Consider the following 25,589-nt stretch of genomic DNA (forward strand, 5'->3'; position numbering starts at 1 on the left):
AGAACAAAACCGAACCCCATGGCCTACCAAGTGACCACTGGTCAGCTCGGTTACCTGCAGATTATGAGGTTTCGTGTGGTCAGCACGACGAATACTCTCGGCCATTATTCTTGGCTTTCTAGACCGGGGCCGCCATCTCACTGTCAGATTGCTCCTCTGGCTCCTCAATTGTAATCACGTAGGCTGAGTGGTCCTCGAACCAGACCTCAAATCCAGCTAAAAAAATCCCTTAACTGGTTGGGAATCGAACCCGGGACCATCCGGATAAGAGGCAGGCGCGCTACTCCTACACCACGGGACCAGTTGTGTTAGTGTAGAACAAAGAAAAACTCATAATAACTTGACTGCACTGCGAACATTGAAAGATGTGAGCACTATTCTTGGTTTTTAAATAGCATGTTTCGTACACTTCTCTCTTAAACTTACGCCTATACTCGCGTTTGTCAGTTTTTGTAACTTATTCGACAATCAAATCTGGTCTGTCCGGTCCAAGCCTTTTAATTTCTAACTTATCCTGAGATTAATATTTTGCTGGTTAAAATTACCAGAACTGAATTAATTTCCTCTTACACAAAGAATACCATGATTAGAAATCATACAAACAGAGAAGCATAACCCAACACTCAAATAAATTTCACTTTACGAAGACGTGTTCACAAATGCCTCTTCAGAATTACTAGCGAAATCTGCTGGTAATATAATGCAATAGTAGCTCCTGGGAGGCTGTGGCTAACCGTAACAGGGGAGGTGGCGGACCCTATGGCCAACTGTAATACTGCCACTGGTTTGAGGGTGGCTCTAGACAACAAGGCACGTACCATACCGTGCTCCTCGCTAATAGGAATATCAGTGCATAAACCATGACGTCATCTACTTTGCGCATGTGTATAGTCTTCAGCACAATAGCGCATTATCCAGTGTGCTCGCTGCACTGTCAGTCAAAACGTACACTGTCGGTGTAATGGAGCTTCGATATAAGTCAAATGTTTTCGATCGATTGTCGAAATCAGGTCAAAAGTAAGGAAAGTTTTAAATTATCCATGAATGCGTAAAGATGTATTAAAACTGGGTCTTCATGTGCTCATGTGCTCCTGAGAGCCCACCGCCACTGCTGAGAGGCCATTCCTCTCCTGGAATTACGATACTGGTTCTAAGAGTCTCATTGTCGTGTGATGGATTCAAGAGTACTTGAGTTCAGGTTCGGCCTTTTTTTTCTTTTGTGGGTACTGCTTGATGTACGGGTCATCACACTGGTGTGTTTGTGTGTGTTGTGTTCTTGTAATGCATGTGATGGAATCGGTAGTATTGACATCGTTTTGTGCCTTTTCATTGGTAGGTACTGCATGATTCAGGGGTCATCACACTTGTGTCTTGTGTGTGTTCTTGTAGTGTCGTGTGTTGGAGGACATAGTAGTCTTTGTGTGTCATGCTTGTAATCTGATATTCACTGGTATGAAGGTGTTATTTGTGCCTTTTATTTCTTATAACAGCTAGTTGGATTGCTGTATGCACACGTTTGAATGGTTTTCATTGTTTCATTTGGATTTTTGTTTGTTGGTAAAATTAATGCGATCTTTGATTATGTATTCTTGGCCTTAATTGTGTTTTAATTTGACTGTTGTGACACGTGATATGTACCGGTAATGTGAGTTTTATCAGTGTTAAAGTTTTAAAGTAATGAGTACATAGCATGGTAAATGAATAGGGACTTACTAACCTCATTTAATTGAATATTGGAGTAACATTGCAAGTTAACGTAATAAAGTAACTATTTCCCTGTTTTGAATTTCCTTGGAACATTCTAAATTTCATCTCCTATTTATTTATTTTTTTAAATGCTGGATAATTAAGAATGCATATAGTAATTTAATTTAAAGTAAAATTCTAGAGAGGATATGGGTAGTACCTTATGAGCCTAAATGGTAAAGTTGTATGTGTGTAGTACTTCAGTCAATGAAGGTCTAGTTTGGGTAATTTATTACTTAGAGGATGTTTTCTCTTTTATGCTGACCTGTCATATCTGTGGTGTTTGAAAGAGTTGATTGTGAACTGTATATAATGGAATTGGATGTGTCAAGCTGTATCCTCAGTAACCTATGTTTTAAAGTTTTTTTTTTTTTTTTTTTTTTTTCCTGATAAATTTCCTTTATTTGAATTTTGGATCGTGTAAAATCTTTGTTTCTTCCCTAATTTGTGGGTCTAGGGTAAACTCCAAAATTTTTTTATTTGTTTTGGTTGCTTTCTTTTTTTTTTTTAATTTTGAAATAGTGCTTGCCAGGGAGGCTGGGGTGTCCTTAGGTCTATGGGAGGGCACCTCCCTATGGAGGTCGTTGAGGCACCAGTAGGGTGACTCAAAGTTTTTTGTCCACCGAGGTGGCCTTGGCTCTAGTATTCCTCTGTCTGCTGCGTGTGGATTTATGTTGCATTGGCTGCAATCTCTGTTTCTACCTGATGGCAACCTGACATGCCTAGCGGAGAGGCACACTGTATGTCTTGGGCACTATCGTCTGACACCACAACCCAGCGGCCAGATGTCCAGATGGCGGCAGTCTTGCTAGACTGCGCCCCATTTCGCTGCCTGATAACCGTTGGCTCAAGATACGGATGGGCTGCGCTACTACTTGCCTGGTGACCACGTTTGAATTGAACTTGTATGGAGGCTGGTGGCAAACGGCGGTGTCAGCAGCCACATGTTCAGCGATAACCAGTGGTCAAGTGAGGCAACTTTGATCTTGTAACTAGAGTGAAAACTAATGCAAAATCTACTCATTTCAAACTTTGTCATGAAGACGGTAGTGGATGCCTTCTTACAGAAAGTGAATGTGATCTGCGTTACTAATTGTGGAAGCGAAGAATAATACACAATTTTCAGAAAACATAAAAGTTGGATATTGCAAATATATTTTCACAGAGTTGTATTTTGCTATGTTGTATTTATGTGTAATTCTAGGAATACCTCAAGTTAATGAAGAACCTTTAATGTAGTGACATGTACACTTTTCATTGGTGAATGTGGCAAACTAGAGTGTTGGTACTGGCTACTTGTAATCGTACGATTTCTGATTTCGGGCTCCTCGTGAGAGCTAAGTCTACTGTCTGCGTCTTTGAATTCGGATGACCTCAGCTGGCGGATACATTTTGTGTCCATCCCACCTTGGGTCCCCGGTCTCACATGGTAAGCGCTATGTTTTTGCTTTTCAGTGTATTTAAATTTAATCTTGTGTTTCGGTCTTTTCTCATTTAACGTAACTTTCCGTGGTATTGTAAAATTTTATTTTGTGTGTTGGAGTTCCCTCTAGACTTCCACATTCACCAATTTTACATTTCCAATGACTGTGCTTCAGGGGACAGTCAAGAAAAGCTTTTGTGCTTTCGGAGGCAAACCTCTTTTCAGGCTCAGTACTTTGCAGTTAAAAGTAAATGTAACTTTCCTTTTTGAATAGTGTATTGTACATTACATTAATTTTTTTTTTTCTTTCAAGGATGCCTCCATTTACTCTGGGTCAACTTCTACATTAAAGTTCTTTTCTTGTTGTCCGAAGAGCTTGATCAGATTACGGTTTTGGTTAAATAGTTTATTTAAATATCTTTTGATTTAAGTGTTCTAAACTGTCACCTACTATTGTCATTTGTCTGCTTTGTTTTGATTTTGTGAACATTTTTAGTTTGTTAATAATTAATAGTTTGAGGATGATTATCGAGAAACTTTTCTTCCCCATAACGTCATACCTTCCCACGGACCTCAATAGGGCTCCTTCCACCTTCAACGTCTTTCTGTAGTTGTCGTTTGTTTTTCCTGTAAGTTATGTTTATAGGCCCACCGTCACATTTCCCAGCCTAGATTTGAAGCCGCTGCTACTCTGTTTATTTTTCTAATTCATTTTATTATTATTGTTATTTTGTGTACGTGCTTATCAAAAGGTGTTACAAACACATATGAAAACATTTGCACCAGGGCCCGTAAAAGCATCAACGTATTATTGTAGATCACACTCTTTCTTAAACAAATTTTAGTTGAAGCTTTATATCTCAGACCAGATGATTATTAAACATTGTTTTCTGGTCACAGTCATCAACCATGAATTATTCCGAGGTTGTATTCAGCCATGTACAAGAGAATGACTTTGGCCGCAATTCTGAATGCAGTAAAACTTCAACTGACTCGAGTCTAAACTCAAAGGTGGGAATTTCAACATTCATGCCATCTGCTCACCTCTACGCGCTAAGATGCAGATGCCAGTCCACTTCCTGAAGTGTTTTAATTTTGTTTTCATTCATAAACAATTTCACAACCCATTCTGTATCCATACCTAGGCTATACATGACAAATATGCACCAAACCAAACCAAAACCCATGGCACTACAGTCCCGAAGGGCCATGGCCTACCAGGCGACCGCTGCTTAGCCCGAAGCCTGCAGATTATGAGGTGTCATGTGGTCAGCACGACGGATCCTCTCGGCCGTTATTCTTGGCTTTCTAGACCGGAGCCACCATCTCACCATCAGATAGCTCCTCAATTGTAATCACGTAGGCTGAGTGGACCTCAAAGCAGCCCTCAGATGCAGGTAAAAATCTCTGACCTGGCCGGGAATCGAACCCGGGGCCTCCAGGTAAGAGGCAGGAATGCTACCCTTAGACCGTGGGGCCGGCGACAAATATGCATTATGCTAGTCAATTGTTGTTGGTGGTGATCACTGTTTTAAGAGGAACTACAACTACGTGAAATTAATTTCATTTTGGATCTGTATTGACAATTATATTATATAAGTTGAAAATCTAGTATATTGGTTCCACCTAGTCAATACCTATAAGTTTAATTACAATTCAAAGTTGTAAAAACATCATATTAAAATAACAGGACATGTTTCAGCTGAATTAGGCCATCTTCAGCTGCCTAAAAATAACTTAAAATGAATATACTAAAAGTTACAAAACATGAATAAAATTCACACTCATATGACATATGGTACTTATAAATTAATCCTTTAATGCCCGGCGTGACAAATTTGTCACACGACTTTCAGATGCTATCAGAAACTATAATACATCTCTTTTATTCTTCCCGGACCACAGTTGAAGAAAATATCCACCAGAGTGTGTTCACGACTGTGTGACAAATGTGCTACACTGGGCATTAAGAATAAAAGAGATGTATTATAGCTTCTGATAGCATCTGAAAGTCGTGTGACAAATTTGTCACGCCGGGCATTATAGGGTTAAAATAAGTGCATGTTGAATCATCATCAGATGAAGAAGTCGTTAGATGTAATGTGAAGAAGTCAGAACAGTTCTGCATAAAATGACAATGATGTAATTAAAAGTTTCTTCTGTCCTTAAAATTCGTTTGATGCAATAATGACAGTTGACTCAGTAAAATTGTTGTTCCACTTAATATAAAACCTTCTAAAATGTTACAAATTCACAAATGTAAAACTAGGCAACCATCCTCCAGTAAGACTAATCAGAAGAAAAGTGGAAGGGATGCGACACTTCGGAAAATGAAGATATCAGCCAAAGAAAGACAAGGGCCACGGAGGGCGCGAAAATGAAAGACTCCTAGCCCTCGGAACCTAATAGCGTCGGTGTCAGAAAAGAACAAGAGTTGAAAAAGGGAGGTCAGACAGGACAAATGAAAGTGAGGAGCCTGGCGAAAGTAAGTCGAAGCAATGCCAGGACTCAGGTAAGGCTTTGTGGTGATCAACCCACATTCCCACATTCAGTGAAGATTTTTAGTCACCTCTTACAACAGGCTGGGACTACTATGGGTGTTATTCTACCACCCCCACCCACAGGGGGATGCTAGTCAACTTCACACAATTACGTTCCCAATCCGTAGGTAGGCTACGCGTGACAAATATTTGCTGCCCTTCGCTGTACCACTCAACGCAGAATAAATTTCTAACTTCTGAATGGAATGCAAAATACAAGCACTAATACACTCACTGGGTTATTCAGCAATCTCACTGCTAAGTGGCAAGCAAAATTTAACTTTCCTAAGGGTGCAACTTACTCTGTGAAGTTCAAGAATTCCAGCCCTTTTCCTGTTATTGCACTATTCTCCCTGACCTGCCTCCTGAGTCAAAGGCACTTATCTGTATTAGATATCACATTCCATTCACAAGGGATGACAAAGAATATTTTCAGGGCTACCAAAAATTGTGACCGTACTAAGTGGTAATAGTGAAACTTTGTGATGTGATTAGTGAGGTATTTTTATATAGATTTAATATGATGGAATTGGGACTTCAAATTTACAATGTGGTAAACGATAAAACAAGCTAATGAGGAATGCAGTAATGAACTTTTACGAGTTCAGGAACATAAGAATGAAAGCAAGTACTGGTACATACCTGCTGAAGATACTTCAGGAGGTCTTGGTTACTTGAATTTGACAATATAAGTGCATGGTGGTATACCACCAGAATGGCTTGCTGTGCTGTCAAGCAACCATCTGCATAAGCACAGACAAGTTCTCCAGTCGTGTGACCCAGCATACCCTCAGCATTGATGCCAACACAGGAGAGAACATCCACCAAGCCAAGCTGAAAACAAAAAACAAATTATGTGTTCTTTTCAGAAGTGACTAGTCAAAACACAAATGAAATAAATAAAAACACAGCTAATTATGTTGATATGGATTGTTTATTTAAAATTGATATCAACAGCTCTATATCTGGATTTATTATTATTATTATCATGATCAATATCATTATAATATTCATTTATGGTCATTTGAGACCATGTTAAACAACAGTCGCACATTACTGGAAGCCTTCTTTGCAGCCCTAAATCTTGGCATTCTTCTCCAGCAACCTGTCTTCTTTCCTCTGTCCATCTCCTATTCAGTTTCTGTTCACCATGGAAGCCTCTGAAGCTGTTGATCACTGATCTACACATTGTTCGGCTTAGGATGTCTTGATATAGACGGACATTCCATTCAACATCCAACTGATGAGCCCAACTTGGCACACTGGGGCGAGGCGCTGGCAGCCGGGAGTGAGTTGGCTAGAATGTTTATAGTGTCCGATAGTGGACCAACTGCATTGGTGTTTAGGATGTCTTCCCGATTTAATCCAGACTGCTCAAGATCCTTTCTTACCTCCTTGAACCATTTGTCAAAAACTTTAAGTCTACTTTCAAGTGTCTTAAAAATCTGTTTTGTCGGACTCTTCTCATCCATTCAAAACAGATGCCTATAAAGTTTCAGTCTTCTTTTCTCCATTGACTCCTTCAATCTTTCTCTTTCCTGGTACAGTTCTTCACTTCCTCATAACCTACACTGGCCATGCATGATTTTTGGACCCATTATCTTGTGGAGGATCTTTCTCTCAAATTTCTCGGCTTCTCTTAGTTCCGACATTCCTGTCGGTCAGAGGCATACTAGCAGACAGACACTCTGTTTTGATTACTGTATTGTAGTGTATTAGTTTAGTTTGCCTTGAGATAACTTTCCTCTTGTATAAAGCATATGTGCTGCGAAAAGCAGTGGCCATCTTCTCTTGCCTGGTGTAGTTGGCTTCTCTCTCACTAGTTTTCAGCTGCATGATTTCTCTGAGGGACCTGAAGCTATCAACTCTTTCCATTTTACCATGCTCTGTCTTCAAGTGATGAGGGGCTGTTTTAATGTTGGTTATATATTTACTTTTTCAAAGGAAATTTGAAGTCCTGCTTTATCTGGTTCCTGCTTTGGTGTATTTATTTGCTCAGTAGCTGTGTTAGTGCTTCTAGACAGAATCGCGAGGTCATTTGCAAATGCAAGGCAGTTGATCTTGATGCCAAATCCTCCAATATATACTCGGTTGAACAGTCCTAACTTGTCCAGTTCTTTTTGCCATTCGCAGATGATCTTCTCCAAAACACAACTGCAGAGAACTGGAGATAGCCCGTCACACTGTCTGACCCCTATTTTGATTTCAAACTCTGTTAAAGTCTGCTTAATCATTTCAGTTGTTTTGGAACCTACCAAATTCTACCAGTGTCGAACAGCATTTCCCTGTCACTGAATTATACGCATTTTTGAAGTCTACAAAGACCACTACCAAATTATTTATTTATTTATTTATTTATTTATTTATTTATTTATTTATTTATTTATTTATTTATTTATTTATTTATTTATTTATTTATTTATTTATTTATTTATTTATTTATTTATTTATTTGATAATACGAAGGTACACAGGCTAAGCCCAATTACGTTCCTTCATGACATATAGACTGTAAAGTGTAAATACATCAAACAAAAATAATAACAATAGTAACAATAATAGAAAGAAGTACAGCAGAAAACTAATAAGCAGGACACATTTTAAAATTATTACTACAATTGAAAAACATAATAATATAGGCTATACATCAGCCATAGAAAATTACTAAACAAGTTGAAAAAGAACACAAACAAAAACTTATGAGTACCTAGCATTCCAGCAAAAAGGAATTTAATAATGATTTAGTAAAAAAAATGGCCTTTATTTGCTTATTGAACAACCTAGCGCCAGCAAATAAATCAACTTGTACACTAATTGAATTATAAACTGACAATGTTTTGACTAGTGGTGAATTAGAGTGATGAACGCTTCTAGATCTTGGGATGTGAAATAATACTTGCTGTCGTGATGTTACTTGTGGTACATGAAATGGAATGAAGGTAAGTAATTCTTGACAGTCAATATTTCCATTCAAAATTTTCCTCAATATATGTGACGAAATTAATGTTCTCTTGTTTTTCAAAGACGTGAAATTGAATAAACTTCTTAAATAGTGGGTTGAAATGTCAAATGGACAAAATACATTGAAAGTTTTATAATACAAATATCTTAGAAATTTATTTTGTACAATCTCAATGTGACGTGTTTGGTCCTTATAAAGGGGGTCCCAGATTACCGACGAATATTCTAACTTGCTTCGTACTAAACTTGTATACAACTTAATAATAACTTCAGGTTGAGTAAATAATTTGGAATTTCTAATAATAAAACCAAGCATCTTGTTAGACTGACCTATTAATTTTGCAATATGGCTATTAAAAGTTAACTTGCTGTCGAAAGTAATTCCTAGATCATTAATAGACGTTACAATTTCAAGTGTTGTTTCACCAATATAATATGTTGGATTTATATACTCCTTTTTCTTGGTAAATACTAGAACTTTACATTTCTTAACATTTAGGAATAATTTGTTGCTATCACACCATAATATAATATTATTAATATCCTGTTGCAAATCATTCACGTCACTGCATTTATATATGGTCTTATATAACTTAACGTCGTCAGCAAATAACAAATAATCAGAGGAACGAACCATTCCAGGCAAATCATTAACCATAATGAGAAATAGGAGAGGACCAAGATTGGAACCTTGTGGCACACCTGAAGAACTTACAAAATTATGTGAAATTTCACTTTTAAAATAAACAGATTGCTGCCTATATTTTAAATAGGAACTTAATAGTTGAAGTAATGATTTAGAAACTCCAAACTGATGCAGCTTTATCAAAAGAATTTTGTGGTCCACCTTATCAAAGGCCTTTTCTAGATCCATGTATATTACATCGGTTCTTCTATTTTTGTCTAATGCATTGTAAATCTTTTGAGAAAAAACCAGCAAGTTAGTAATGACAGATCTGCCGGGCATAAAGCCATGCTGACATTGTGATAGCTCTACTTTAATATGGTCGTAAATCCTAGAGTACAGTATGTGCTCATATATCTTCGCTATAGCATTAATTACTGAAACAGGGCGATAGTTTGCTATCATCTCTGAGTTCCCTCCCTTTAGGATTGGAGTAATTTTTGCCATTTTCCACTTTTCCGGAAAGCAGGATGTCTTTAAAGAAAGATTGAATAAGAAGGTTAATTGAGCAACCAGTATGTCAGCACAGCCCTTGATTATGTATGGTGGAATGCCATCAGGTCCGCTGGATTTCTTAGGTTTTAACTTTTTATTAATGACTGTTCTTACTTCATCTACCAGTATATGAGTGATGTTCAATTTATCAACCCTGGGAAGAACAAAAACTTCATTCAAAGAAAGATGTTCCACATTATAAGTAAAATCCGTGTTCTCATACACCGATGAAAAATACTCAGCAAACCCGTTTGCAATGTTTCCAGGTGTATAACAATTTTCATTCAGTAGAAATGTGTTGTCACATGAACGTGATTCCCGCTTACTTTTGACATATGTCCAAAACTGACTAATATTATTCTTAACTCCATTTTCTAAATTATGAATATAAACAGCATAAGGCACATGTAATTTCATTTTCAATTCTGACCGAATCTGTCTAAATCTCGTATCGTAATATTTCGAAAATCTCCTTTTTATAGCACATTTCTTCTTTATTTTTATGGACTGAATAATATCACGCGTGAACCAAACTGGATATTTGGATTTTCGAATTACTTTCTGCTTTGGAACACAGTTTTCAAAACATTTGTACAGCGATGCATAAAAGAAATCAACAGCAAGATCAATATTTTTGAAAGAATACAATAAACTCCAGTCGAAGTCTCGTATGTTACAATACAGCCGCAAAAAATCAGCCTTTTTAAAGTTGTAATATTCGCGATTAATTATGAGAGGCAATGGAACTTTTTTAACGGGCGGTAAAACTAAACAAAGTGCAGGGTGATGTATAATAAGTCTTCAGATACTAATGTGAATTCGTCATGCTTCAGTTCAACTTGAATATTACCTAATACTAAATCTAATGTCCTGAAAATACAATTTTGAATATTGTTATGTGATTTTAATCCAAGATATGAGATGAACTGAAATAGATGACGACTGGTCATTGATCCTTCATTAAAGTTATAACTGGCATTAACAACTTCAGGTATGTTGAAATCACTGACAATAAGGCAGTCAGATGTTATAAGACCCTCTATGTTTTCAACGTAATTGAAGTATCCTTCATATACAGACAGTTTAGAAGAGGGAGTAATGTACACAGCATTTATGAATAACTTACGAGTATGACCCTGAATGTAAAGAGTTATTGACTTGCACCGTTGATCATTATATTTAGAACAAAGTTTGGATTTGTACTCCTTTTTGACAGCTACTAAAACTCCACCACCTCTAGTCTTCCCAGATAAAAACAGATCCCTGTCATTTCTGAACACTACATAGCGATCATCACAGAACTCACTATCCATGATATCCTGACCCAAAAAACTCTCTGTCAGTACAATTACATCATAATCACTACATATAAGATTTTTAAGAAATACAGCAGTTTTTGTTTTCAGGCATCATCAAATATTAGTAGAAAATAATAAATATTAGAAAATAGAAGCAGATATTTACACACAAATAATTAAATAATTTCAAAGAAAAAATAAATAAATGTATAAGGAAATGCATGGAGATTAGAGCTTACGCAGGTCCTCATTATTACTGATGACATGTATAGGACTACCGTCTACCTTCCTAATCATGATCTTTCCACTTCTACTAACCCAGAGGTATTTATAGTCCTTTTCACGTTGCAACTGCTTCGCCTTTGCAAATAAAACTCTTCTAGCTGGGGCAAGTGATTGATTAATATAGATTGGGTTGGGAGTTGCCATGCCGAGCTGAGTTGTGGATAAGGTTCGCTTGACCTTGCGCCTGGCGAGTAATTGCTCTTTATGGGTCCTTCTAACAAATTTAACTATAATTCCAGAAGTTGGACGATTAGAGACCTTTTTTAATCGATGACAAGCATCAATCATGTCCTCCTTCAAATCTAAGTCTAAAGCCTTGCCTATATTGATGACAGTCTGCACTACATCCTCATTAGGAGACTCGGGAACACCAAATATTTCAACAGTGTTAGACCTTGAATATTGCTCAAGGTCATCACACCTCATGGCAAGATTGTTTACCATGTTCGCCAGTTGCCTATTTTCGGTGACCAAATTGTCTATAATAGTTTGTTGCCTGTCTATTATTTCCTGTTGTTTACTAATAAGTTTACTGTTTTCATCCAGTCTCTCATGAAAAACATTAATTGAATTGCCTAGTTGTTGCTAGATGTCAGTAGTAGACTTGTTTACACTGTCCAACTTCTCTTGCATAGTTAGCAGTAATTTATAAATATCACCCACAGATGGCACCACTGTCGCATCACTATGTAAACTCGTACGCCTCTTGTTAGAACACTGTTTACACCTCCACACCTGACCCTGTGACAACATATACTCCACATCCGTTTCCTTAAGATTAACACACTTGCTATGGAACCAATTACTACAGTCATTGCACTGAATCTTTGCTGTTACGTCTTGCCTAGGCACGGCCTTTGTACATTCCAGGCAGGTACTCATCGCTACACTCTTTCGATATATCGACTTGACTTGACAAAAGAGCGTGACAGTGAGGATACTCCGACACTTCAAGTTAATTAGGTTGGCAACACTGGTGTTTTAATGTTTACATACACATTACGACAATAAAACTGCACGATTAGGCAATTATATGAATATCTACCAATTTAATAATAATAATAATAATAATAATAATAATAATAATAATAATAATAATAATAATAATAATAATAATAATAATAATGATGATGGTGATGATGATGATGATAATAATAATAATAATAATAATAATAATAATAATAATACGCAGGTAGCAGGTAGGGACCATCTTCAGAGGCAGCCCTGCCCAGGGAGTGGCGACCCTGCCTATGTGAGTCCCAGAGCACACTGACCCTGTGTGTATCATCTGGTAAGGGTCCCAGCTCAGGGTTACGAGTGAAGACCTCAACGGCAGTGAAGGCGGAGATGAAGATCATTGGTACGGCGGAACTGGCGGAAGAGGCACCCTTGCTTTTTGGGATAGTAATAAAAAGCCTGTTTAAAACCCAGGTGCGTCTCAGTGGTATCCACAGGCTTCCTGGTCCGCGTCTGACACCTTGTAGGTGCGGCGGCAATATCAAGCTCCAGGAACTAACAATCCCTGGTTCTAAGCACCCAGCACTGCTGGATCTCCTATTACAAGCCAAACATGATTCGTGAGCGTAGTAACAACATTACCCCAGGTGGTATCCAATCCACCCGTCGCATTGAGATGGCAACCAGGCTTTCAGATTCTAGGGAGCCTGGACAACCACGAAAACATGGGAGAGAGTCGGAGCTCTCTGGTAAACTATCCCACAAAACCCCCACATACATTGGTACATTCAATATCAACACTTTGACACAACCAGGAAAATTACTAAATTTAGTCACAGAACTTGATCGGCAAAAAATTCTTATCCTTGCCCTGCAGGAAACTCGATTTACTGATGATGCCACCATGGATTATGGAAATTACCATATATTCAAAAGTAAAACAGACCAAAAGATTCTAAATAGGACCCCTTTATTTGGTATGAGCTTCGTAGTACATAAAAGTATATTGAACTCGATCCAGGAAGTTAATTCCATCAGCAATCGCCTAATGACCATGAGGATTCAGTGTGCCAATAAAAAAAATACATTAATAAATGCACACGCCCCTACAAATATAGACAACAAGAAGAATCCCCAAAACGTGGACAAATTTTGGAACAAACTTGAAAAAGTAATGTCAAAAATTCCAAAGGATGACGTTAAAATCCTCTTAGGCGATTTCAATGCACAAATTGGCCGAGAAAAGAAACACAGGAAAACTGTCGGACTCTACTCGGCGCACAAATTTACCTACAAAAACGGTTCAAGACTCATTGAACTATGTCAACAGTGCAACCTTAAAATCATGTCCACATCCCTCAGGAAGCATCCCAAGAAACAAAAAACCTGGAGGTCCCCCATTGAATCCATTGGTGAATTTCAGATTGATCATGTAGCTATCTCGTATCAGCTACAGAAAGAGGTACATGATGTACAAGTGAGAAGAGGAGCAAACATCGATTCTGATCACTATCTCACAAGAGCTAAAGTAAAATTTACTCCAAGAAAATACCACCCCAAGAAAATCCAACAACAGAAATTTGACATAAAACGGATTCCTGTTACAGATCTAAAAGAAGCATGGGAAAATCAGCCAGCGAAAACATGGGAAGAATTCCACACCAAAATCATACAGAAGGCACGAGAAATGGTACCCTTAAAAAGGAATACAAAACACCCCTGGTGGAACTCAACATGCAACCAAGCCCTAGAGATAAGAAAATCTGCATTTCAGAAATACAACAGTAGAAAATCCCAGAAAACTCAACGAGAATTTTATGAGGCCAGAAAACAAGTATCCAAAACCATCAGGCAAGAGAAAAGAAAGCACCTGAAAGAACAACTGGAGTCAATTGAAGAAAACTTTAGAAACCACAACACAAGCCAAGGGATTTCTACAGAACATTCACAGAAAAAATCCGAGGATACATTCCACAGAACTTATGTTTCAGGAAACAAGACAGAAAACTGGCGCTTACTAATAAAGAAAACTGCCAAGAACTTGCACGGTACTTCTCAGAACTTCTTAACTGCCCCAAACCCACTGAAAGATTTCTTGAAGAAGTATCCAGTTTCACTCACCCAGAATCACCTCCACCAAACCAGGAAGAAATTCAGAGCCACATTAAACGACTAAAGAACAACAGAACCTCAGGAAGAGACGGGATTGTTGCAGAATTCCTAAAGAATCTTGGTCCAAATTCACTCAAAGAACTTACAGAAATCATACAGAAAATCTGGAAAAACGAAAATCTCCCAGAAGACTGGAAATGTGCCTTAATTCACCCACTTCACAAAAAGGAGACAAAACTGATGTGAACAACTACAGGGGAATCTCCCTCCTTGAAGTTGGCTACAAAATTTTCTCTACATGCCTGTTGAAAAGAATACAAGAACAACTAGAGCATAAGACTGGTGAATATCAAGCTGGGTTCCGCCCTAACAGATCATGCACTGAACAGATCTTCAACCTCAAAACCGCTCTAAAATTCAGGGCCCTCAGAAACCTTCCAATCATCTGTACCTTCATAGATTTCAATAAGGCTTATGATTCAATTGATCGTCAATCTCTGTTCAACATCCTGAAAGAACAAGGACTAGACTCCCAAACGCTAAACTTGACCAAACAGACCCTCACTGACACGAAGTCAAGAGTGAAATTCATGGGAGAAATCTCAGACGAATTCCTGATAAAAACTGGTGTCCGGCAAGGAGATGGACTGTCACCCCTCCTCTTCAACCTCGTCCTAGATAAGGTGATGAGGGAATGGGAAAAAGAACTGAAAGCACAAAATAGCTGGAACCCAGTAAACATTGGGACACGAAAAAACAAGCTTGAAATTCCATGCTTAGCCTTCGCGGATGACTTGGCCCTTTTGTCCAGCGATGAAGCAAGTTAAAATTCTCCAAGAATGTGCCAGAAAGGTCGGACTTCATATCTCCTTCCAGAAAACTGAATTTTTCTGTGCAAAACTAGACATCCATAGGTAAGGTAGGTAAGGGTTGTTCTGCCCGAAGGTAGGTCCGAACCTTCGCAGAGGTGTTCCTGGGCCGGAGTTTACGTGCGGTAGGGTGGCCAGTTCCTTTCCGCTCCTCCATTCCCTTACCCCCCACCAACAGCGCGTGGCAACCCATCCAACTCCTGATCACGCCCAATGTTGCTTAACTTCGGAGATCTCACGGGATCCGGTGTTTCAACATGGCTACGGCCGTTGGCAGACATCCATAGTCTCGATACAAAATACGGAAAAATCAACAGAGTCCCTCACTTCAAATACGTGGGCGAAATTCTCGAACCAACCGGACAAGAGAAAATAGCCCAAAACAACTGTGTCCAAAAACTCAGAAGAGCTTATGGGAGAACAAGAGAAATCTACAACAATAAATGTATGTCTCTCCACGTTAAGATTAAACATTACAATACTGTAATCAAACCTGAGGCTTTATATGCAGGGGAAACTCTAATGCTTCATAGAAAGGGCGAGCTGGAAAATATCCTAAAAGAAGAGCGAAAAATGATGAGGAAAATTTTAGGACGAAGACACACGGGAGAAGGGTACCGCCTCCAAACCCGGAAATCCACAGAAAAATTATCTAATATTGCGGCAGACCTCAGGAAAAGAAGGATGAAATTTTATGGACATGTTAAGAGGTTTCCAGAAAATAGATTAACCCACCAAGTTCTTGAAAGAATTGATAAACTGAAGAATTTCCCTTGGATGCAACAAACAAAAGTGGACATGAAGAACACACAAATTCAACCTGAAGACATTTTGAATCGAAATATATATAGAAAGAAAATTGACAACAAGTGGGAAGTTACTCCAGAGAATGAAGTACCAAAAAGAGCAGGTACCAAGTGGACGGAAGAACGGAAAAGGATCTTTAGTCAACAGATGAAAGCATCCTGGATCCTCCGCAAACGAAATCATAAATAAAGCTTCATGTGTTCCAAAAGGGACCATTCATGTATAATAATAATAATAATAATAATAGCAATAATAATAATAATAATAATAATAATAATAATAATAATAATAATAATAATAATGATGATGATAATAATAATAATAATACATTCTTCCTGAATTGAGGAGAAGGATAAAAAGAAGGAGAGTTTGGTGTCTTAATTTATTTTATTGTGGCATTCTCTTAAATTAAATAGTTCTTGAACAGTGACACACTCCTTCTCCTCTTCTTACGATCTTCTGCTACCTGAGTCACATTTTGGAAACTGTTGTATGCGATTCCACAAATCCAGGCTGGATACTACTTTAGAATTCTGCCTCTGGTACTTCTAACATTTAATTTATTATTATTATTATTATTATTATTATTATTATTATTATTATTATTATTATTATTATTATTATTATTATTATTATTATTATTATTATTCACTACCATGTTTTAGCTAGACCAATCTTTTAATATGAAGACAGGTGTTGTTTTACAAACCTCCCTAAAGTGAAGATCAAGATTATGCATTATCTTTGACTTATTTCTTTTCAATTCTTTCTTTCATTTTTTTCTTTTAATGTTTTACATTCCTTAAATTTTGTTAATATTTCCTACAATTTTTTTTCCTTTCTTTTATATCAGTATTGGATGAGTATTCATTCCACCATTTTAATACAAAGAATAAAAAGTCCTTTTAACTTAATTCATATGTTCAAGTGCCTTTTCACTTTCATTTTTTTAAAGTCATTAATATCCACAGATCCTTCAATATTTTTTTACATTGTTTCCTTTCCAATACAATAATATATTTGTTTCAACTCACATTTTAACTAAGGCAATACATATATTTTTTTTTTTTTTTTGCTAGTTGCTTTACGTCGCAGACAATGGTATGTTGATAAACGGGGCTAAAAGTCAGGTTGTCAGTTTCACAAATAGGAAAAGTCCTCTCAGTTTTAATTACTGCGTTGATGGGGTGAAAGTTCCTTTCGGGGATCATTGTAAGTATCTAGGTGTTAATATAAGGAAAGATCTTCACTGGGGTAATCACATAAATGGGATTGTAAATAAAGGGTACCGATCTCTGCACATGGTTATGAGGGTGTTTAGGGGTTGTAGTAAGGATGTAAAGGAGAGTGCATATAAGTCTCTGGTAAGACCCCAACTAGAGTATGGTTCCAGTGTATGGGACCCTCACCAGGATTACCTGATTCAAGAACTGGAAAAAATCCAAAGAAAAGCAGCTCGATTTGTTCTGGGTGATTTCCGACAAAAGAGTAGCGTTACAAAAATGTTGCAATGTTTGGGTTGGGAAGAATTGAGAGAAAGAAGACGAGCTGCTCGACTAAGTGGTATGTTCCGAGCTGTCAGCGGAGAGATGGCGTGGAATGACATTAGTAGACGAATAGGTTTGAATGGCGTCTATAAAAGTAGGAAAGATCACAATATGAAGATAAAGTTGGAATTCAAGAGGAAAAACTGGGGCAAATATTCATTTATAGGAAGGGGAGTTAGGGATTGGAATAACTTACCAAGGGAGATGTTCAATAAATTTCCAATTTCTTTGAAATCATTTCGGAAAAGGCTAGGAAAACAACAGATAGGGAATCTGCCACCTGGGCGACTGCCCTAAATGCAGATCAGTATTGATTGTATTGATTGTATTGTCGCGCCGACACAGATAGGTCTTATGGCAACGTGGGACAGGGAAGGGCTGAGAGTGGGAAGGAATCGGCCGTGGCCTTAATTAAGGTACAGCCCCAGCATTTGCCTGGTGTGAAAATGGGAAACCACGGAAAACCATTTTCAGGGCTGCCGACAGTGGGGTTCGAACCTACTATCTCCCGAATACTGGCCGCACTTAAGCGACTGCAGCTATCGAGCTCGGTAAGGCAATACTTAACATATATGCTCAATTCTACATTTCATTAAGATTATAAATGATTTTAAGTGTATTTACGCTTCGCAGTGATATGAAGAACATCAAATGACTTCTTCTCCTGTACTACAACAACATTATGAATATATGCCCAATTCCACATCTCATCAAGACTGTGAATTTTGATGTGTATCTACGCTTTTGAATACTACGAAGAAAATACAAGACTTCTTCTTCTTCTCATATATTCCTACAGCTAAGTGAACTAATTTCTTACAACAAAAGTGTTTTCATGAAATTCTAAAAGAAACAATTTTTCATAGTGTCAAGACCCTCTTTAAAACCACTGTGTTTCAAATACTTTGTTCTACATGCAATATGGCTGAATAATACCTTTAAATAGGTCAATACTAGTCCCATTAAATGTTTATTTAATAAACACTATTTAATTTGTATTGAAAAGGTGGAATTAACTCATTTATTATTTTTAATTTGTATACCATAACTAAAAACATAAAATAATATGTCTTAAATTGTACATATTGCTTTTATTTGCTCCAATATAGCTTGCTGTAAACATTTATAGGCCTAAATACATCATTTAAGAGCAAGTGCTATCTCCAAAATCGTGAAAGGTAAATACAGGTCATATAAGATAGAAATTCACATTTAAAATACGAGTAGTAGAGACAACACAGAGAACTTTCATTTGAGGGGTAAAGGTTAATAGAAATCACCTGGTAAATCCTGTATGCTAATTAGGTATGTAAATCTGCTGACCTGTTTCCTGTTTCCTCACGCATGTGTCATTCCTGCTGGGAACATATAGTAGTGTAACATCCCTTCTGCTTTGAGTCTTTAGGAAACTGGACATGTTGTCCAGTGCACTTCTATTTAACAAGGTGCAACTGTTATCTCCAAAATCATGAAAGATGTATACAGGTCATTAAATTAAATTTCCCTGTATTGCCCCTACTACTTGCATTTTAAATGTGAATTTCTATCTTCAATGACCAGTCTTTGGGATAAGCACTCTTTGCTTTTTGTTTTCTTCCTCTTCCTTTGTTTTGGCTGACTATGGATCACATTAATTTAGCTTCATCTGTTTCCTGGGCTCTGATCCTCATCCAGCTCCTTCAGTCTCCTCCTCTCTTCTGTCTATGGTGCTTGGCTACAGGATCTAATTTTTTCTTGAAAACTCTTGGTGGTCTTGATTGCCAAATTGTAAGCATCCCTGTTGCTGATTTTGGTTTCATGTACTCCTATTTCTTCAAGGTCCTTCTGCACCTCCTGATGCCAGCACAACATAGTTTTCCTGGTCTCAAGAAGCTTATATCTGATCGGACAGTATTCAAACTTTTATTCTGACCGAGCTCGATAGCTGCAGTCGCTTAAGTGCAGCCAGTATCCAGTATTCGGGAGATAGTAGGTTCGAACCCCACTGTCGGCAGCCCTGAAGATGGTTTTCCGTGGTTTCCCATTTTCACACCAGGCAAATGCTGGGGCTGTACCTTAAGTAAGGCCATGGCCGCTTCCTTCCCACTCCTAGCCCTTTCCTGTCCCATCGTCGCCGTAAGACCTATCTGTGTCGGTGTGACGAAAAACAACTAGCAAAAAAAAAAAAAAACCTTTTATTCTGTAGATATATTCAAAGAACATGCCTCCCCTCTTCCGGATGGTATCTGAGACCTTTTCCATTTGAACGTATAATTCCTGGTTTCCTTTCTTTCTGTACGATCCACCCTCTGTTCTTTGGGGTCCTTGCTTTTTGTTTTAGCACTGTAACAATTTATTTATGATGTGCATAAGTTTTCTCTGTTGATACCTATTAACTTTTAATTTTTTTAAAAATTCAAAATTCATGATGGAGTAGTTAAGTCATACTACTTCCATCCTCATTTTTTGTAGAGGCCTGCCAATTCTATAACCTTTTGTAAATTAAAATGTTGGCAGTGTGGTTAAGGGCGCATAGCTGTGAGCTTGCATTCAGGAGATAGTGGGTTCGAACCCCACTGTCAGCAGCCCAGAAGATTGTTTTCTATGATTTCCCATTTTCACACCACGTAAATGCTGGGGCTGTACCATAATTAAGGCCACAATCACTTCCTTCCACCTCCTAGGCCTTTCCTATCCCATCGGCGCCATAAGATCTGCCTGCGATGGTGTGACGTAAAGCAAACTGTAAAAATTATAATTAAAAAATGTAACATTTTCCATCTGGCTTAGTTTCTGAAGTACTTTTCAGTTTAAAATGTATTGCACCATTTCCTGTCTCCAAATTGGGCTAAGCTCAGGGTAAAAGCATGTGGTAATGTTAGGAAAATAAAGGGCAACACGAAGATCACTAATTTAATCATCACCGAGCTCGATAGCTGCAGTCGCTTTAGTGCGGCCAGTATCCAGTATTTGGGAGATAGTAGGTTCGAACCCCACTGTCGGCAGCCCTGAAGATGGTTTTCCGTGGTTTCCAATTTTCACACCAGGCAAATGCTGGGGCTGTACCTTAAGTAAGGCCACGGCCGCTTCCTTCCCACTCCTAGCCCTTTCCTGTCCCATTGTCGCCATAAGACCTATCTGTGTCGGTGCGACGCAAAGCAACTAGCAAAAAAAAATATTTAATCATCCTAATAGTACATAGACAGAAAAAGTGGATACATAGCTACTGAATGATACACGGGTAATTGAGTACAATGGATTTATTATCCCAAAAACCTGTATATAGTTCATACTAATTTATATGCAAATTTAAAAAAAAACAACGTGAAACGACTTAAAACAGTCTGTAATGGTGACTCGCACCAAAATAATTATACAAATCAAAACAACCGATCAATGCAACACGGATACATCCCGCAAATTAAATCATAAATACATAGTGTCTACACTGGAAATTTGGATACGTGCTACATTCGCTTATGGCGTGAACTGATCCGTTAAGTTCCTCTGTCATTAGCCCTAAGGTGGAATATGATACTGTCTTTGTAAACTCATGCATATGATCGGTATAACTAGTTATTGGTTTAATCAAACATTATTTACAGTCCGACAATTTGGATACACAAAATATCAACACTAATTCAGGGCTGTCCCTCACATCTCTCCATATTACACAGATTCTATTAATGGTCGCGACCCCAAGACACAAGACACAAACAGCTATATACAGCACAAACACACACACATGAAGATCACCTGAAATAAACACAGATGTAATTACACTGTCAAAAATAGAGTGGTTGGAAATCAACCTTGGCTCTTGCAGGCTTGTGTCGTGCTACACGAGGCATGGGAGTCTCGTGGAGATCAATGATTATTGCCATTAAACCGAGCGCTGGCGAATCCCCCAGCTGAAGAATGTGAGAACTTGATATGACTTGCAGCTGCCAATCTCATTATTTCAAAGTAATATACTTTCGCCATCCACTAGCAGCCCGCAGACTACTTCCGTATCGCGACGCACACCAGTGAAGTATGGTATGAGACATCGGTGACTCGTGACGCACTCACGCTTAATGTCAACAATGTAACAATAGCAGCGAACGTGTTAAAGAACATAATCTTTGTTCAATGTCTTAACAAGGAAATACATATCATGTTCTGGCTAGACTGTAACACTTACCTGAATAGCAACAAGGGCGACAGAAGTATTCACCAGATCCTGAATTTCTTTGGGTTCCTCACTGGCTATGATCTTCTGAATATTTATTCCATTAGGTCTAAGAGCCTCATCACATTGCTGAATGGTGGCAGCAAACTTTGGTATAAGAAGCAGTGATCTGCCAATTCCAACCCATTGATTTCCAAAGCCAGAGAAAACCAGCCACAAAGGTCGCTGAACTTGGTCATAGTACTGTAAAAAAAAAAAATACAAATAAAATGAAATGTACATACATATTACAACTAGATAAGATTGCAGTGCTAGCTGTAAATAGAGGATTTTGGAAGTTAATTGGGTATACCCTATTTGCTTGCCTATAATACGCCTCGTAATTTTTGACTATTGCCCCACTGTCGGCAGCCCTGAAGATGGTTTTCCATGGTTTCCCATTTTTACACCGGGCAAATGCCGGGGCTGTACCTTAATTAAGGCCATGGCCGCTTCCTTCCAGTTCCTAAGCCATCGTCCCATCGTCGCCGCAAGACATATCTGTGTTGGTGCAACGTAAAGCAAATAGCAAAAAAAAAAAATGTTTTTAACTATTATTGGAAAAATCACAAAGAAGTCTTTCAAGTGGCTAGGCAGCAACTGCAACAGCTCAGTTAATATTAAAAACCACACTTCTGCAACACCTGTGCATTGGCCTTGGCCTTGCTTACTCTCACCATCTACCCTAGATTTATCAATGCCCTTCCAGCTTCTGAACTTAAAGACCCAGTTTTATGATAGTATCAGTAAAACCACATTTACAATTTTCACAAAGTTTAATCTTTAAAAAAAAAGATGCAGGTACATGTTTCATCCCTCTTAGGGACATTTCCAGCCTTGTAAAGAACAGAAGTAAAATAGTAAAAGTAAAAGCATATTTAAATTGTTGTTACAATACATGTCTTCAATAAATTAAATCTATAGATCTTTGTGTGTCATATAACAAGATAGTGGTGATACAAAATGCTTGAAAAAGCTTAGTCATTAATCTATATATATAAAATAAGAGTTTTGTCTGTACATTGCTCAAAATTTGAAAAGGATGGTATTTCTGTATCAGTCATGTCCATAGTAACAAAGAAATGCATTTTTTAATTTTCCATAATGTCTGTCTGTCTGTCTGTCTGTCTGTCTGTCTGTCTGTCTGTCTGTCTGTCTGTCTGTCTGTCTGTCTGTCTGTCTGTCTGTCTGTCTGTCTGTCTGTCTGTCTGTACACACATCACAAGAGAACGGCTGAAGATAATTTAATGAAAATTGGTATGTAAAGTCCGGGAATAAGTCGCTACAATCTAGGCCATAAATAATCTTTATCACGCTGAGAGAAATGGTAGTTTAGGGGAAGGCCTAAAATTTAATTCTCAAATATTTATGTTATTAGTGGTCCTATCTTAATGAAAACCGGTATGTAAAATTCTAAAATAAGTCGCTACAATATAAACTATAAATAATCTTATTCACTCTGAAAGAAATGGTAGTTTAGGGGAAGGCCTAATATTTTATTCCAAAGATTTATGTTATTAGTGGATCTATCTTAATTAAAATAGGTATGCAAAGTCGGCGAATAAGACGCTACAATCTACGCCATAAATAATCTTATTCTGCTGAGAAAACTGGTAGTTTAGGGGAAGGCCTAAAATTTAATTCTCAAATATTTGTTATTAGTTGTCCCATCATAAATAAAATCGGTATGCAAAGTCGGGGAATAAGTCGCTACAATCTAGGTCATAAACAACTTTATTCACGCTGACCGAAATGGTAGTTTAGGGGAAGGCCCAAAATTTATTTCTCGAATATTTGTGTTATTAGTGGTGTTATTGACAATTACTATAAAAATAAAGTTACATAGTATTAAATTTCTGATCATTTAGGTCTTAAACATTTTGACCGTACCAGCTATGATAACGGAGATATTCATGAATATGGATTTTTGTTGCTAAGATCATATCAGCGCCGTCATGAGAAAATGGGTAAACAGAATTTAATGAAAATCGGTATGTAAAGTCGGGGAATAAGGAACTATAGTCTACGCTATAATTAATTATATAAGACGGCCTTATATTACAGAGTCGAAAGAAAACCGAATGTGAAGGCTTACAATACAGAAAGCTCATAACATTGGTCAACAATAACATTACATTGACCATTGTTTGTTGAGATTTGCTTTGTGTCTCTGCTGCCATTCATCTCTGATAAATGGGATTACTGCTGTATACCGAGGTTTTTAAGTTTGCTCTACGTCGCGCCGACACTGATAGGACTCATGGCGATGATGGGATACAAAAGGGCTAGGGGTGGGAAGGAAGCAGCCCCTACGTTAGTTATGTTACAGCCCCAGCATTTTCCTGGTGTAAAAATTGGAGTTCACGGAAAACCATCTTCAGGGCTGTCGACAGTGGAGTTCGAATCCACTACCTCCTGGATCCAAGCTCATAGCTATGCGCCCCTAACCGCACAGCCAACTCACCCGGTCATACCGAGTATAACAGCCTGCCTGAAAATTGGCGGAAAGTAGCTGGGGAGTTAGATAAATTTCTGATACTACTGCTACGTAGCAAACTGGTTCATCAGAGCATTCGAGCTATTCAATTCCAACTCTGAGGCACTGATTGGAATGAGCAGTGTGCATATTTAACGGAATAATGGCAGAGAAGTGTTCACGGTTGTCTGCGGTCTGGTCATTGCAGCACTGGAACTTTGGACCGTTAGATCAGCACTGTGGTACTGTTCGTTAAAAGTGAGAAAATGTGCGGTTTATTAATTTGATTGAGTATTTTATATAACATTGCTTTTAATCACTACATTCCTTCTGACGACTTCACGTAGGAAAATCACAAGGACAGTCTTCCTGAGAATCCCGTAGCGAAGCACGGGTCCATCAGCTAGTCAAAATTTAAAAGAGTCTTATATTTGCCAGCAAATAGGTTATATATATACCCAGTGTATGCATAAGTCTTTTCCGGTTCCACTAAGAGATGGCACCAGCGAACGGTATGAAGCGTATGAATTTGACACATACGTCAGTTTGTTCGCCTGACATTAACCTACCAACACACACAAGTTGAGTCTGCCAAACACTAGTGTCTGTGTTATTCAGTGATCATGTCGACATTTGTGCCTGAAAAGGAACATTCGTGGCATGCATTGCTTTTCTTATTTCATCAAAAGGAAAAGGCTGTGGAAAGTCATAGTTTGCTGGTAGACACATATGGTGAACACGCTCCATCGATTAGAACATGTGAGCAATGGATTTGACAATTTAAACATGGTGATTTCAATGTGGAAGACAGTGCACGGTCTGGTAGACCACAAAAGTGCGAAGACAAGAAACCGTCAATGCACAATGCTATCGCCAACAAAAACACGCATTGATCGAAAGATGACCAGAATGGGCCAGAAGACGTGGTAAAGTGATTTTGATGCACAAAAATGTGTCGTCTCACACAGCAAAACCAGTGAAAGACACCTCAAAATCGCTTTGATGGGACATCCTTTTGCACCCGCCGTACTTCCTCGACCTGGCGCCATCTGACTATCACCTATTCGTATCAATGGGGCACGCGCTCACAGAGCAGCAGTTCAGCAATTTCGAGGAAGTTGGAAAATGGCTCAATGAACGGTCTGCCGCCAAAGACTAGGAGCTTTTCTGGCATAGTATTCATAAATTACCTGAAAAATG

At 38.1% G+C, this 25,589-nt stretch overlaps 1 protein-coding gene across 1 annotated transcript in view; it reads right to left on the reverse strand.

Moving 5' to 3' along the window:
* LOC136886745 (fatty acid synthase) overlaps positions 1–25,589 on the reverse strand; it is a 367,163-nt gene that overhangs the window by 252,547 nt on the left and 89,027 nt on the right. Inside the window, exons 10-11 of the mRNA XM_067159549.2 lie at positions 21,887–22,117; positions 6,352–6,543 (exon numbers count right to left, since the gene is read on the reverse strand). Coding sequence (XP_067015650.2) covers positions 6,352–6,543; positions 21,887–22,117 — 423 coding nt within the window. The remainder of the gene's footprint in view (positions 1–6,351; positions 6,544–21,886; positions 22,118–25,589) is intronic.

This window comes from Anabrus simplex, chromosome X, assembly GCF_040414725.1.
Source record: "Anabrus simplex isolate iqAnaSimp1 chromosome X, ASM4041472v1, whole genome shotgun sequence".
Classification (NCBI taxonomy): Eukaryota; Metazoa; Arthropoda; class Insecta; order Orthoptera; family Tettigoniidae; genus Anabrus; species Anabrus simplex.